Raw genomic sequence first — 16,192 nt, 5'->3', positions numbered from 1 at the left:
CGCTGTTTCAGCTACTGCTGCCTCGGTGCTGTGGAGTGGCTGAAAGTTGTGCCTGTGTAATTTTTTGTGTTTATGTTGGTTTTTAAAGTCATGTTTTCCGTCCCCGTCTCCAGGCCGCCCAGTAAACCAGTGGTAATTATTACTGCCCAGGGCCTTGCTTGCCACAGCTACGCATCTGCCTCAGCCCTGAGTCAATGCTGTTCAGAGTCTATGATAATGTGTTTAGGATTTCAGATTAATCTTTGGTTAAAAAAATACAATTAGTAACTTATGTTGGGGGATAAAGTCAGCAATGTTAAATGATCAGCCTGCATCAGGCTGCATTAAATAAAGTTAGTGATGTTTGGGGTCACTTCCCATATGGGGATTCTAGGTCTTCCTGAAGGGGCCAGGCTGAGCTCAGCATTTAACATCAAGGAGACCAGGTAAGACTGTAGGAGGATGGGGGAAGCACGTTAAAGCTAAAGAAGCAGAACTAAGGGACTGGCATTGTGACGTAGTAAAGCCATGACCTGCAGCACCAGTGCATGTCTCAGCTGCCCTGCTTCTGATCCAGCTCCCTGCTAATGACTTGGGTAAAGCAGCGGGAGATGGCCGAAGTGTTTACACCCCTGCCACCCACTGGGAGGCCCAGAAGAAGCTCCTGGCTCCTGGCTTCAGCCTGGCTCATCCCTGGCTGTTGCAATCATCTGGGGGAATGAACCAGAGAATGAAAGATCTCTTTCTTTCTCCATCTCTTCCTCTCTTTCTCTCTTACTCTGAGTTTCAAGTAAATAAGTAAATCTTAAGAAGAAGGAGAATGAGAAGAAGAAGAGCTAAACTTCAGTCTCAAGAGGCTAAGTAAGACCACATATAAGAAAGTAAGGCATGCATGCAGAACCCAGGAGGATGTCAGGAAGTTGAGCATTCCAGTGTGGGGGGAATTACGGCTTCAAGGAATCAGCACAGAGGCTGTGAGCAGTGCAAGTTCACGCACAGGTGGCTGCATGAGAGTAGAACAAGCCTGTTGGCTCCAAGAACCTCAAGACTCAACATACTTTGGTTTTGTGGCTAATTTTAATGAGATTGTTTTAATATTTTTGATGCCAAGAAGAAGACTGGAACTCTATTTTCATTATTTGCTTGACATAATCAACTTTTGCTAATAAAAGGGAGTTATGGTTTAAAAAAAACGAAAAGAAAATTGGACATAGCAAAAGTTATATTTGTCTTGAGTCCAGGAATCATGCTGACAAAACAAATCATGAGTTGGCCTCCTTATTTGACCTGTGGAAGCAGAAGAGAAATATCCAGAGAGGACCATGTGGCAACAGGCTGCAGCTAGGAAGCCGTGCTTTAGAGATAACTAACTCTCTTTGTGTAAACAGAGGGTAGAAGATGAACACATTTTACATGGGTATGAGAGCTTAATGACAGACAAATATCTGAAGCCAAATATAGTTAGATACTGAAAATGTTAGGGAAGTTAAACAGCTAAAATGAAGACACAGCGAGTTTGCATAGCTAAATGATCACAGCTCTGGAGTCAGATAGGCCTAGGAGGTTTCCATGCCAACATCCCCTGTATCCAGCTTCAATAGCCAGCATATCAGGTACCATGTCTCCCAATGCCTTTGTCTGTTTCCAGAAAGGAAACCCAAACTCCAAGAACCAATGAGTTATCAATATAAGTATACATCTAATAAAGCTGACTCAGGTGCAGAATGTTATTCCAAAGGGGTTAACTGAATATTTTTGAGGAATTCCCATCTCGTTAGAATAAGTATGTGCTCACTGAAATGCACTTCTTGCATGGGGATTTGTGCCCAGTTGTACTTAAAGATCCTGCAATGTTTAGTTTTCTAAAAAGTTTTGTTTTATAAATACAACTCATATCACTTCATATTTCTCATTGGCGATTTCCCTTTTTAACTGTCCTTGGGTGAGGCTCACAATGGAATGACTATCACTCCATGAATTTGCCACCCTAATACTGAAAGGAAAAGGTAACCTAGATAAGATAAAAGAAAGGTAATTCTGGGTTTAAGATCCCCCCCAACCTCGTTCTTTTAATCAAATTTTGAATAACATAAAAATAATCTCCCTGAAAGTCTTCTATTATTGTGTTATCCTTTCTTCAAAATATACAACATTATTACTTATTGTTTGCCAGAACCTACAGTAGTATTACATGGGATATCTTTTGCCAGTCCTAAATCTAGCATTTATTCAATAAGTATTCATTGGGTATCTAGTGATACCAAGCACTGCTATAAATATGGTAAGATACAGTAATTCATACACCCATGAAGCATGTTTGAAGAAGAAGGAAGTGTTGGATAAATGTTAATAGCAACTGAAAGTGTCAAGATGATCCCATTATGGCAGGAGCCATATGTAGTTTATTCTTTTAAGCTCCTGAAACATTTCTCTAACCAAATAATAAGTTTTTAACATGTACTTATTGATAGCTTATGGGCAACATGGAGTAAATAAACACATCATTTGTTGCTTTAGAAAAAATAAACATATAAGCATTCTACTGAAACCAAATGGAGTAAATGTCTACTGACTCTTACTATGAGTACATTTGTCTGTCAAACAAATACAGACCCTTTTGTACTTGGTGGTGTCAAAGGACAAAGTACATTCACTGCCTATTGTTCCCTGTTGCAGTCAGGGATGCCAGTCAGAAGAGAAAAGCTTTACTACTGGCCAGCAGGGGACAGGAGAAATGGTTTAAATCTGCCTCCTTGACTAGAGTTTGAGTGGGAACTTGGTGGATTAGGTAGGAGGGAGCTGGTATGTAGAAATGCTGGCAAGGCAAGTGATTGTTGGAGGAGTTTAGAATCAATCAGGCCAACACAGTGTTATCATGTTCAGTGATTTTCCTGAGAAAGCAGGAACTGAAAGGGGCAGTCCAATATCAATAGAAGACATGATTCATTAGACGTAATACCAGCCCTCAGGCATATTACTTACTATCTTTGGAAGCAGGCAGTGTATCTAAATAGGCAATGGGAAGTTGGGTCAAGTTCCAGGTGTCACTCATGGCCAAGGCTGTTTAGATGTAGGGAAGGTAATGCTCAACCTTAGCAGCGGAAAAGTCCTCAGGTAGGAAGTTGGCCCTGAGAGAAGCAGGGAAGAGGATTTGGGAATCATAGAGTGTGTCATGTTCCAGAGGGAAGAGGGAGCATGTCGTATGAATGTCTATGGCCTTGGCTCTTTCATTGACTAACCAATGATGGATTGTACCTAGCATTTAACTAGGGAATAAAGAAAGAAAATGCGTTTCTAGAGACCCTGCTCAGCTGCTTTTCACTTCTTAGTTCCTCTTCCTTCACTTGATTTGTCTCTCTCCTTTGCTCAATTGTCCATTCAGTACATTTTTATTGAGCTCCTCACTATGTGGGGGCCTATGCTCAGCCTATAGAATGAAAAAAAAAAAAAAACACAAAAAATCACCTATCTTAAATTCACATAAAAGTAGGGAACACAGTAACAACTGTATATGTATGAGGATGTCTGTATCTGTGTCACTTAGACAATTATGCAAGCCTAGGAGGTGCCCAATACACATATAACTCTTGCAGTTTTTATTGAGTGGCATTTGGCCAGCAAACCCTGATGCTATCTTCCTCTACTTCACTTGACAATACCAGTAGAGATGCAAACAAAGCATTAACTCATGTCAACTTTGAAACTTAGGATGACATTCAACTAGGAAAACTAGGGTTAACAGTCCCAAGAAGAATTTGGGGAGATTTTTCAGAATCTAGAAGAGTAACAGGGGAAAAATAGTAATAAAATAAATAAAAACATAATATAACTGACAAATATATGGCACATGAACAAAATACACCTACAGTCATGAAAAACTATGAGCTTTTCCACCTTCTGCTCCTTAGCTTACAAACACAAGGTCCTTTGCAGCCAGAAAACAGAACAGCCAGCCCTCTACTCTGCTGCTGCTGGTTAAGTTTTGTCATTAGTTTTGTTGTTTTGGAAGCAGCCAAGGAGATGAATTTCCTAGCTCCTTCTTCCATGACCGGGTGCATGTCTTCCCTTCCATTTCAATACATCTGGAAGCTGCCAGCCCAAGCAGCCTGCTGGACAGGAAGCATGAGTTACGATGAACAGTGATGGCTTGCTTGCCTCCTAAGCTTCCTGAGTAAAACTTATGCTTCTGGTGCAGAGAGAGAAAAAGGTCTGGTAGCTGTGAATTTGGAAAACTGAGTAGAATAGTTTTACACTGTCTGTTCTTGGGTTAAAAAGCCAGGCACTGGTGATCTACCTCAGTCCTACAAAGCTACAGAAAATAAAAACTGCTTCATTCTGATATTGGCATCTAGCTGTAGATCTGAAGAGGCAAACCCAAGTACACCATGAGTCGGGCTAAGACTGGATCATGGGCACCATTTGCTGGGAAATACTGAATATGATGTGTATAGCTCATTAGTTACAGTGAATGTAAATAATGAGTCCCATAGGGAAAACATTGCATACAAAGACAAAGAAATACCATTTTGAACACTGAAGGAAAGGCCTCTTGAAAATTATTTACTACAGAAACTGAAAGAAAATATAAGAGAATGCCTTTGCATATTCAATGATACTTTTTTATAAACAGACCTCTATGAAAAGGACAGACACATTTTAGGAAAAGATGACTTAAGATGAAAGGAAAACTAAATGAGAAAAGGGAAATGATAAAGATCACAAGACAATTAAAAATGCAGTAGCAAAGTTAAAACTTACAGTAAAAGCAATAAGGAATATAATTTTCAATGGAAAAAAGAAAGATCAAGACTGTCCTTGGGGCCAGCATTGTGACACACATATCGGAGTATTGATTCAAGTCCCAGCTGCTCCGCTTCTGATCCAGTTCCCTGCCAGTGTGCATGAAAAAGCAGTGGTTGATGGCCCAAATTCTTGGGACCTTGCCACCCATGTTGGAGACCTGATGGAGTTCCTGGCTCCTGGCTTTGGCCAGGTCCATCCCTGGCTGTTGTCGCCATTTGGAGAGTGAACCAATGAGATGGGAGATTCTCTCTCTCTCTCTCTCTCTCTCTCTCTCTCTCTTCTGGGTCTCTGACTTTCAAATAAATAAATCTTTTAAAAAACTTTAAAAACATTTTGAAGATAGGAAACATATCTTATTTACTTTTTCAGTCTCAACAGTGACTAGGTAAGAGACTGGCACCAATTAACTGCCTTATGGCCAGAGACTTCAATCTTAATTTGCTAAATGAGGAACAGACAGTGATCTGCCCAGCGTCACACTGCCAAGAAGTGGCGTTGATTAAATAGAAATAAGAATCCTGACTTTTAAGATGCATAACCTCAGGATGCTGCCTTACCTCCTAACTTGGGACTTTTTAAGGTATATTCAGGGCTGTAGATAAAGGAGTCCCAAGATATCCATCACTCATAGTCTAATACTGAGGCACATTTGTTAGCCTATTCCCTGTTCCTCTGGGCGTCTGACCACCAACCTTGCCAAGCCTCTTCCTAGTTGAACATTACCCCGGCCTTTGGATTTAAACTCTGACCCTGTGTCTTTTTGGTAATGATCTAGTTTCCTTCCCACCCCCACTGACTCAGATTTCAAAACTCTTCCTTTGACCTGGCATTAAAACCTTCCACTTTTGGTGTCTACCTTCTTAAGTAGGAATAGGACATAAGCCAGGAATCTTCCTTTTATGCTCGATAAAATAATTTTACTTTTGTTTTGGCAATAGTTGTGTCCTCATTGTGTGACTAGGCACATATGTAAATAACTCTCCTTTGTATTTGATAAATGAAACTGCACATACGATTATATAAAAGAGGCACAAGCTTGACAAACAACAATCAGTATCAAAATACTTACTACTGGTGAGTGTACATTCCTTCAAAACAAGACAAAAAGAGAAAAGCTTACTTTTAAATTAATGACATGAGGCAGGAATTTGGCGTAGCTGTTAAGACACCCATCAGAAGGCCTGCATCTCACATCAGAGTGCCTGAGTTTGACTCCCAGCTCCAGCTTTTGATTTCAGATTCCTGCCACTATGTACACCCTGGGAAACAGAAGTGATAACTCAAGTGGTTGTGTTCCTGCCACCCATAGGAGTTCCTGGTTTCCACCTGCAGCCCCAGCCTGAACCAGTAGAGGAACATTCTGTCTCTTTCCCTACACCTCTCTGTCTCTGTCTCTTTCTCTCTGCCTCTCAACATTTAAACAAAAACAAAAGAAAAATTAAAAAGTGACATAGTCACCAGAAAAACAGATGAAGCTAAATACCAACAGAAATAGTTGCATGTTTTAGGTATTTTTGCATTATTCTTCTTATCTTGAGTAGTTGATGAAGCAGTAAAGAGAGCCAAGATTTTGAACCCAAACCTATGTTTTCCTTTTGGCTTGACAAGATACTTTTTGACCATTGGCAGGTTAGCACTGTGAGGTCAGTCTGCTCATCAGTAAGCAGGAGCAGCTGAGGTATCTTTTCAGGGTCATTGTTAGAGTAAAAAAGGGGGACAGGTACTGTCATGGTGATGAGCACACAGTACATCTGGATCTGTAGCTCATGTGTGGTGGTCCTCACTTGCATGTTTACAAGATGGCCAGCAGGATTCTAAGTGTACCTTTTGGATACTGAGAGGTCAGCTATGGCCCCTCCACCTTAGCCCCGAAACTGACTGAACTCACCAGCTAACACCAGGCAGAGGACTGAGCAGCCTTCTTCCATTAGAGCAAGCAGGTACCAGGCAGATCTGGAGCCTGGGCTTCTCTGCACTTAAGCCTTCAGTTTTCTCATCAACCCAACAGGAAACTCAAATTTGGTGTATCCTCCAAAATAACTAATGTTACAGAAATTTTGAAAGAATCCTTGCCTTTCTGTTTATATGGCCTGGCTCTATTTGCAGATTCTCATGACCTCTTTGTTTTGGTGGTGGTAGGGTTTGTTTGTTTTTTTATTCTTTTCCTGAAACGCCCATTCCAAGAAGCAGATTACTTCGGAGACCCATCATGCCATGAGAACACCATATTCATGAGCTGAAAGGTGTTTTCTTCACTTCATTTTGGAAGTAGAGCACTCCATGGAATGGAAAGTTATTTTCTGGTTCTTTGAAGAGCTTTGATTTCTAACATCAGGCCACAAGATTCTCAAATTTGGGAAAGGTGGAGTACCACTCGTACAACTCTTCAAACTAAGCACAGGGCAAGCATGCATGTGGGCAACTGGGAGAGATTCAGGAAGGAGCAATTTCAAGGACTTAGCAAGCTCCCAGGAGACAAACCCTAGATAGAGACAGGCTGAACAGACTGATCTGTGAAAGGAGTCAGCAAATCAGGCAAGTGTTGCCAAGGGCTTGGCTGAAGCCAGCTGTTATACCCCTGGGTTCTTCTGATAGAGAGATGGATGATGGAGCTGAAAGCTCATGAGCTAATGGAAGAAGATTTCCAATGATGTATTTATAAGTCTTGAAAACATGGATTCTTAGACATGAGTTTGTTGATGTTTTGGTTGTTACCCAATATTGCTTTTATTCAGCTATTTTCCCATATTGTTTTTGCTTATGAAAAATCAAACCCAGTGACAAAGCTTAGTATTCTTAGTGTCATCTAATTGCTTTTTCTGAGAATGAGTGTCCTCATTGACCTAAGAAAATGAAGCTGGCATTGCCCTATATAACAGCTCCTATGTTTTAAGTACCTGATGTGTCAGGCACCATGTCAGTGCTCCACAGGCACCATTAACATAACCTTGCAAGATAATGTGTTGCTCCATTTTAAAAGGAGAAAAAATGAGGTTTAAGGAGTTTATGTAATTTATGAAGAGGAGAAAAGAGTAGAAATAGAATTAAAAGTCAGTTCAAACTTGGACCAGTGCCATTCTTTTGGGAAAAATAGCCTGATGAGATATTTATGTATTTCTCACTCTTTCTGCTCTATTTTCAATGCACCTGCCATATTCCTCATTTCAGTAAATTTTTAAGTTACACCACAAAGTAAGACATTCCTTTTTTAGTGATTCCTATATACATTGAACATGAGTCTGTCCCCAAGTAGTGTAGCATAATGAAAGGCTGAAGGGTGACTCTAGAAGTTGCTAGGGGGGGTCCAGGAGATAAACAATGGGAAAAAACTAAGACCAAAGGACTAAGGATGGCATCGGAGTTGGCATGCTGACACAACAGTTGCACGGAGTAGCTCTGGGTTCCAGGCACAGGAGCATATCAGAATAACTTAGATGTAGGGCCTCAGAAACAGAAGAATCAAGGGCTTGCAGTACCCAGTGCACTGGATAAAAAACATATAACAAACTTGTGTTGTATGGTGTAGACTTTATCAACAGGATATGGTTGTAAAAAAGAAGGCCAGTCCATCATCTAGCTGTAGTGGATGTATTTCTTGTCTGTTACTGCAGTTATAAATTACCACAAATGTAGTAGCTTAAATTTATTATCTCAGAGTTCTGTAGGTCAGAATTCCAGGCTGGCTCAACTCATTTCCCTGCTCCAGTTTTCACAGTGCCCAAACCAGGGACATTAGGAGGTTCTGAGAATAGTCTGCTTCCAAACTCATTCAGGTTGTTGGCTGCATTCAGTTCCATGCATTTGTTGGACTAAGGTCTTCATTCCTTTTCTGACTATGAATGAAGGGTTCTTCTAAGCTCCTAAAGATTACCCACATCCCATCTCCATCTTCAACGCCAGCAGTGGGGTCCTTCTCCTTTGAACCTTTGATTGTCATTTCAGCTTAAGCCTTGTTTTTCCTTAATAACATACTCAATTCCTTTGATAACTGGGAAGGAAAAAGTTAATTGAATTACTAATACATGTATTAACAATCTCAACTATGTTTGGGTCTATGAACCTGTAATTTATAATATCAATGTTTGGGGGCAAATGTTTGCACAAGTATTGTGTGTTAGGACCTTGAAAAATTGCAAATTGCTGAACCTACACCAAAAGTTCAGTAAATTTGGTGCAGGGTCCCAGAAAAGAGTTAAGAGATGTGCCCAGGTTCATACCCTACTAAATAACAGCAAGATTTAAGTTGAGTCCAGGGTGAAGAGTTCTCATCTGTCTTTATTCTTTATGGAGTAAATTGGGATGTAGAGGTCGGTAATGACTAAGGCTCTGCCAAGGAGTACTGAGAAGTGGGTCCCTCTCTGTGCTCTCCTTGAATATACTGCATCTCCGTACTCCTAGATAGCTATACTTTGAACCTTGTGATTCTGATGCTGACCACCAACTTACCTTCTGCCTGGCTACTCCTCACTGGTCAGCAAGTATAGAGAGTCTCTGGTTCATACTCTGGCCATGGTTATGGAATGTGGAAGGAGATATTTTATTGTCGTTTCCCAAGGAATGAATGAGATTGAGCTCTCATGCAATCCAAAAAAAAGAGAATGAACATTTATTAAGGTAAAGGGAAAGAAAATAAACACTGAGTACGACCTATGTGTGCATTGTTGGTTCTACAAGAACATAAGGGGTATCCAGTTCTTCTAGACTCAGTACAGCTTATTGAAAAATGTAAAAGGCCCTTTGAAAATGACATCCAATTTAATGCTCACAAAAATACTCTGAAATAGTTATTCCTACTTTGCAGATGAAAATATTAAAACTTGGAGAAACTCCAAGACTTACATGGGGCCATGTATCTAGTTAGAAAGAATGTCATGACTTAAACACAGGTGACAAAAAGGGGGGTTGGGGGCAGCACTGTGGCTCACTTGGTTAATCCTCTGCCTTGTGGCACCGGCACCCCATATGACCGCCGGGTTCTAGTCCCGGTTGCTCCTCTTCCACTCCAGCTCCCTGCTGTGGCCCGGGAGGGCAGTGGAGGATGGCCCAAGTGCTTGGGCGCCTGCACCCACATGGGAGACCAGGAAGAAGCACCCGCCTCCTGGCTTCGGATCGGCGCAGCACTGGCCATAGCGGCCATTTGGGGAGTGAACCAATGGAAGGAAGACCTTTCTCTTTGTCTCTCTCTCACTGTCTATAACTCTACCTGTCAAATAACCAAAAAAAAAAAAAAAAAAATAGGTGACATCCTTCAAAGCCCATTATCTTTCCATTCATCTACAATTTTATTCCAAGCTCAAAAATCCCCATATTTACATAAATATCTCATATCCATAATCTTGGCTGTTAAAATGATCTATTGTAATTTTTCACATTTTTTGGCCACCATAAGCAGCTTTTACCCATCTCTAAATATTAATTATAGGTGCTTCATCTTACACTTCTCCTCATTATACAATTGCCAAAATAAATTAAAATGTGAGTACTATTAACATTTCTCCCATTGTGTTTCCTCACACATTGGACTGTTTTGCCCAAACATTCAAAATAGGCACATGTTGGGCTGGCATCATGGTGCAGTGGATTAAACCATTACCCTTGATGCCAGCCTCCCATATTAGAGTGCTTATTTGAGTCCCACATGCTCCAGTTCCTATCCAACTCCTTGCTAATGCACCTGGGGAAGCTGCAAATGATGGCCCAGGTACTTGGGTTCCTGCCATCCACATGGGAGACCAGGATAGACTTCCTGACTCTTGGCTTCCTGCTGGCCCTACCCCAGCCATTACAGCCACTTGAGGAATGAACCGGTGGATCAAAGATATTCTGTCTCTCTCTTTCTCTGTGTGTGTGTGTGTGTTTGCTTCCTCTCTCTGTCATATGCACATACATCTCTGCCTTACACTTACATACATACATACATACTCACATACATACACACATACATATGTCTATCTTTGAAACCTTCCAGTGCAGCTCCCCAAGAGCCTCTTTAGCCTCCCAGGTGATCCCCATGGCAAGTACTCAGTGCCATCTTTTCCTGGCTGCCAGTTAACTTTTGCCAAAGCAGTGCCAAGGTCCCTGATATAAGAGAGAGAATCTCATGGACTAGGTGATCATTTGCCTTTCTGGCATCTCCATCTGTGTACCAGGTAAGATGCCTTAGAAACAGAGACTTCAGACCATGGTGTCTTTGCACATGAGAGAGACATGCTTTACACTCCATCCCATTTCAAGACCCTGCCTCTGGTGTTAGTGGTGATGGAACATTGAAAATAGCTATAGGAGAGCTGTTTCTTCTCTTTTGAAACGGGGTGCCTTGCATATCATGATCTATGTAATAAATGCCTTCTGGAACTTCTTCTCAGGATTAACTTCATCTGTCTTGAAGGATAGCTGTGTTTTATTTATTGAAAACATCATGTACCCTATCACGTGATCCTTTTTGCATAGCTGCTTACAAGTTCACGAGTTAAATTTAGTGCTCAGTTGCATTGATTATTTCATTCTCAGTTTCTGATAAAAATTTTCCTTTCTTTTCTACTCTGTGATTTCTGGGCTGTGGAGTCACTAGGAATTTAGTTAAGGGTTCATGGTATCTTTTTGCTTGAATACTAGTGCTCTTTGGAAGTTCTCATGAATATCTTCTGGAGATTAATGAACTTCCATCCAGTTATAGCGCACTCCTTCTCTCCCATGGTTCATACTAGCTGAGAAAGATTTCAGAACCAGTTATATTAACATTATTACATAAAGAACTGGGTTCCTCATCCATATTGATAGGGGAATACATTTATATGCTGAAGTTCCACCTATCACAGGTAATCCAGTTCTGGTCTTCAGGACCTAACTGTGGATAAAATGACACAGATGATACTGACATGACGCATATGCCATTGATGACTAAAGAGAGTTAACTTCTTGGACTGGTTCTGGGAAAGAAATCCTAAGCCATATCCCAGTGAACTTCCCTAGCAGACACAGAGGTGCTGTTGAGGACAGGCCAGAACAGTGGGTAAGGGGGAGAAGTGATGCAAGAGCCAGCATGAGCACATTCTTGATTGATTGGTGATCTTAATCCAGGACCACTGCCTGCACTGAGCAGGTTGCCCACACAAAGCATTCAGTGAGAGAACTTAGGCCAAGACTGAAATCCTATGTACTCTGTATCTTTTTATAATTCATTGTCCCTGATGGAGTGCCTTCTTCTAATTCATATGATAGTATCATAGGAACTAAAAGGACACATACTTTTACTTCAGAGTCATCTAAGCCACTCCTCTAAAGAGGAAGAGAAAGTGTGGGATGCGGTAGGAGATTGGGAGTGTGCAGTAAGTGACTAAAAGTGTTCTTCCAGTGCCCTTCTCTCTGGGAGCGTGGGGGAAATCCTCCCTCCCCTCTGTGAGGAGCCAGGCAGTAATATTGTTCACTTATAACTGTATACATTGACAGAACAGGAGAGGATACTAGGTGCAAGTGGTGTACAAAAGTAGAAAAGGGGCTTTGAGTTGTCACAGTTCTCACATTCAACAGATAATAACCAAGTGTCTACCATGTGCCAGGCACAGCAGAGGCCTGGAGACACTGCAGTGAATGAGACAAGCAAAGCCCATCAGAACACTGGGCTTCTGCTTTCCACTTGCAGCGTTCCCTTAGGCCAATCCTCTGCTTACCTGTGAAATGCAGCTCTGTGGTACCAGTGTTACTCCTGCTCTGTACTGACTCCAGCATTCTTACTGTATGCTAAGTTCCCCCAGGGAGCTTTATATGAGAGATGTTCCATCTCAATTTTGGCTTGGGAAGAGGCATCCACAGAATTCCTCCCTTGTCTCTCATTCAAACTTTCCATCTTCCAAAAGCCATTGTTTTCTTCCAGTTGCTCAATTATTTTCCAATAAAAACTATGAGCAGGTAGCTCTACTCAGTTTAGGAATCCCCTCATCAACAGACTTAGATATGCAATTCAGAATAGCAGGAGCATAGGATGCCATGTAAGGAAGAGCAAGTATTTAGTAGAAGTCTGGGGAGGTAAGCAGGGAGTAGTCCACAGTCCATTCCTACTGTGAAATAAGGGCAATGAGAGAATTTTTAAAAGGGAGAGACATGATCAGATCTGCATTTGAAAGCAAACACTGTGACTCCATGGTAGAGAACAGCACAGTTTCTAAGAGGACGATTTCTCAGGCACTATATCAGAAAGCAGGAAAGATATAATGGTGACATGGGTTAAGGAAGAGAGTCACAGTGAGGATGAAGAAGGGGAGATGGATTCAAAAAGAATTCGGGAAGAAAAAGATACAGGACGTGGAGACTGAGTAAATGCAGGAAAGGAGGAAGAAGTCAAGAAAGAAGACTCCCAGGTTTCTGGTCTGAGCACCTGAGTGGTGTCTGTGCCCTCCAATAGGCCAGTTCTGATTGAGGGTGGAACCTGGGAGGGTAATCAAAGGGAGCTGGAGAAGGAGAGGGACAGGACCCCAGACAGACCTGTTTTTATGCAACCACATCAGGTTGAGCTTAGGACCATACACACTGCAGGAACCAAGTAAATGCATGCTGTATAGATTAATTTTATCATGTGAAAATCTTAAGTGAACAATAGTAGTTCAGGCTAGGCTTAAAGAAATCATCAACCTTCACTGGAAATGCCACGGAGAACACCTTAATGACTAAGAGATGAAAAGGTGGGACTGTGAACAAGTCTTGATGGCATCCAAACCCAGCATCTTGATCAGCTCTGGAGCCTCTTAGAGACTGGCATATTCTTGCTAAGCATATGGTTCTGATTGACTTTAATGGGATTCCCTTGCAAACCACATATTCTAAATTATCCCCTAGTAGGTATAACATTTATAGGAGACATATTATTTTACCCTGAATACCCCTTGGGTGCTGTTACACTGATTTTTGACAGTAGCAGAATTTAGAATAAGATCATCTTGTACTGGAATGCCACTGTTAACATGTTGATGTCTTGTAAGCCACAGGAAATTAGTATTTGTAAGAAGGAGAATTTCTTTAAAAGAAAAACATTAATTCCATGCTAAGAAATATCAAACACAATCTTTCTCCAGTATTCATTTTGTCTTGTTTCTTTTCAATCCAAGGACAGGCATTTTTTTTGGTGGGGATGGGGGGTGGGGTGGGGAGAGAAGGAATAGTTTTTCCAAGTCTGGAGATTAAATGATTTAGTAGGCATTTCACGTTCAACTCACAAAAAGGGGGATTTGCATATGAACTTGTTTTAGCAAGAAATGCATGTCAATGTGTTTCCTGGGAACTGTCTCAGATATATCTAAGATATGTTCTTTTGGTCACCACCTTCTTCTCTTGTCTTCATCCCTACAGGTCACTGGATTGAAGCTGTCCCAGGACCTCGATGATCTTGCCATTCTCTACCTGGCCACAGTTCAAGCCATTGCTGTAAGCTACACTTTAATCCCATGTTAAAGAGACCTGGGGCTATCAACATACCCTAGGCCTCATGCTCGCCAGAATATCAATCATATGCTTTTGTGACGGAGATTCTTAGTTAAAAGGGAGCTTGCCAGAAAGAGATGCTCATCTGTCTGGAAGGAAATGTTGCTTAAGGACCTCACCTGCTTTACTAAAAACCTCACACACTGAAAGCTAAAAGGAATTCAAGTCATTAATCATCAGTGTTATTTATCTAATTTGTCTTCTAAATTCATATAAATAGAAGCAAGCAAGCAAGCACTTGCCATATATGCTTGCTTAATTAAGAAAGGCCCAAACTTTTGAACTACATGGTATTGTTCACATTACGAAAGGATTCACTGTAGGATTCTTTTAAGTGGCAAGCTTCCTTAGAAAATGAGAGTGCTTGTTTTTCACTAAGTAGCTGCTAAAATAAGAGGTTAGGACTGTTAAGGAAGAACAGGAGAATGAGAACAAAGTCTTAGAAGCTCAAACATTGTCTCAGGAGCCTTTTTGTCTAGAGGTGAATGGGCTACAGGAGGTCTAAACCCTGAAATCATACTCATCAGGTTATATGCCTGCTGTGTTAGAACTTTCTATATGCATTTTAAAGGCATTGGTTGTTTTCAGTGTTTCATAGTAGGTAAGTACACCAAAGCTATTGAACCACAGAATAAGTTTATTTTTCAGTAGTGTACTTATTGTACTTATTATTGTTTGCTAATGCTATATGGACAATGTACAACTGTTTTTATGTTAAAAACATAACCTCATTATGTTAAACAATAGAGCTATATGCCTACTTATCCATATCACTAACAAAGGATTTTGAATGTTCAGATTCATTCCATATGTCATATTTGCACAATACAATATGTATATGAGTAGAGAATCAGCCAAGCTGTTCATCCTTTTAGATCACAGACTGGTTTGGTTATATTTTCCTGAAGCAACTTTCTTGGTGATTTAATAGACTGGCCAGTTCAGTGAAATCAGAGTTGTATGTATGGAAACTTGAACAAAACCAGGTAATTCTGACATCTCTCAAAATGAAAGAGATTCTAGTAAGATGAAAATGGAAAACAAAAGTGTCACATCCATTATAAAGACAGTTATTTAGTGATCCTATTTTTATGGTGATGATGATGATGATGACGATAAATAGTTCAAAGGTGTTCATTATATACCAGGCATAGTGCTGAGTCCTTCACTTACATTATCTGATTCAATGTTATAAAATAGGAATTATAATCCCCATTCCACAGATGGGAAACCTAAACCTCAGGACAGGCATTGTGGTGCACGGGGTTAAGCCATTTGTGATGCCCACATCCTACATCAGAGTGCTGTTCAAGTCCTGGCTCCTCCACTTCTAATCCAGTTTCCTGCTAATGCACCTGGAAGGCAGTGAATAATGGCCCAAGTACTTGGGTTCCTGCCACCTATGTGAGAGATCCAGATCTCAGATGGAATTCCTCGCTCCTGGCTTCAGCCTGGCCTAGCCCCAGCTGTTGTGGGTATTTGGAAAGTGAACTAGCGATGAAAAATCTCTGTCTCTCTGTGTCTGTCACTCTGCCTTTCAAGTAAATAAAAATTTTTAAAAAAAAAAGAAAAATAAAGCCTCACTTCTCATGGCCACATAGCTAGCTATATGTGGCAGAGTTGAACACATGGCTTTCTATAAAACTAGGAACTTTATGATTAATTAATATTAATGTACGAAAGTCACATAGTGGAATGAGTCCCTTGCACTGAAGTGGATAATCCTGGAAAACCAGAGCTTTGTGACATTCACCCTTCTGAAGACATGCCAAGGACATTGGGCATGAAGGACGAGGCCAAACAGGATGAGCCAAGGAGCAGCATCACATGATAGTAATGACCATATCTTTTCATGGGACACTGTGTCTGTGCTAGGCTGCAGAGTGCTTCACCTCTGTGTTGTTTAGAACAGTAAGCCTGTCAGTAGATGAGATTA

The 16,192-nt window shown here is 40.9% G+C and overlaps 1 protein-coding gene across 22 annotated transcripts in view; it reads left to right on the top strand.

Annotated features, from left to right (window-relative positions):
- Positions 1 to 16,192, top strand: part of FGGY (FGGY carbohydrate kinase domain containing) — a 532,663-nt gene that overhangs the window by 387,280 nt on the left and 129,191 nt on the right. For all 22 annotated transcript variants that reach the window (XR_011390684.1, XR_011390683.1, XM_070078420.1 and 19 more), the window contains one exon: positions 14,125 to 14,199. Coding sequence is in view for 20 of the 22 variants with exons in the window: in XM_070078420.1 (XP_069934521.1) it covers positions 14,125 to 14,199 (75 nt within the window). In the remaining 2 variants the exon portion in view is untranslated. The remainder of the gene's footprint in view (positions 1 to 14,124; positions 14,200 to 16,192) is intronic.

Source organism: Oryctolagus cuniculus, chromosome 7 (assembly GCF_964237555.1).
Source record: "Oryctolagus cuniculus chromosome 7, mOryCun1.1, whole genome shotgun sequence".
NCBI classification, from domain to species: Eukaryota; Metazoa; Chordata; class Mammalia; order Lagomorpha; family Leporidae; genus Oryctolagus; species Oryctolagus cuniculus.
The sequence above is the reverse complement of the archived record's forward strand: the minus strand, read 5'-3'. Positions and strand labels throughout refer to the sequence as shown.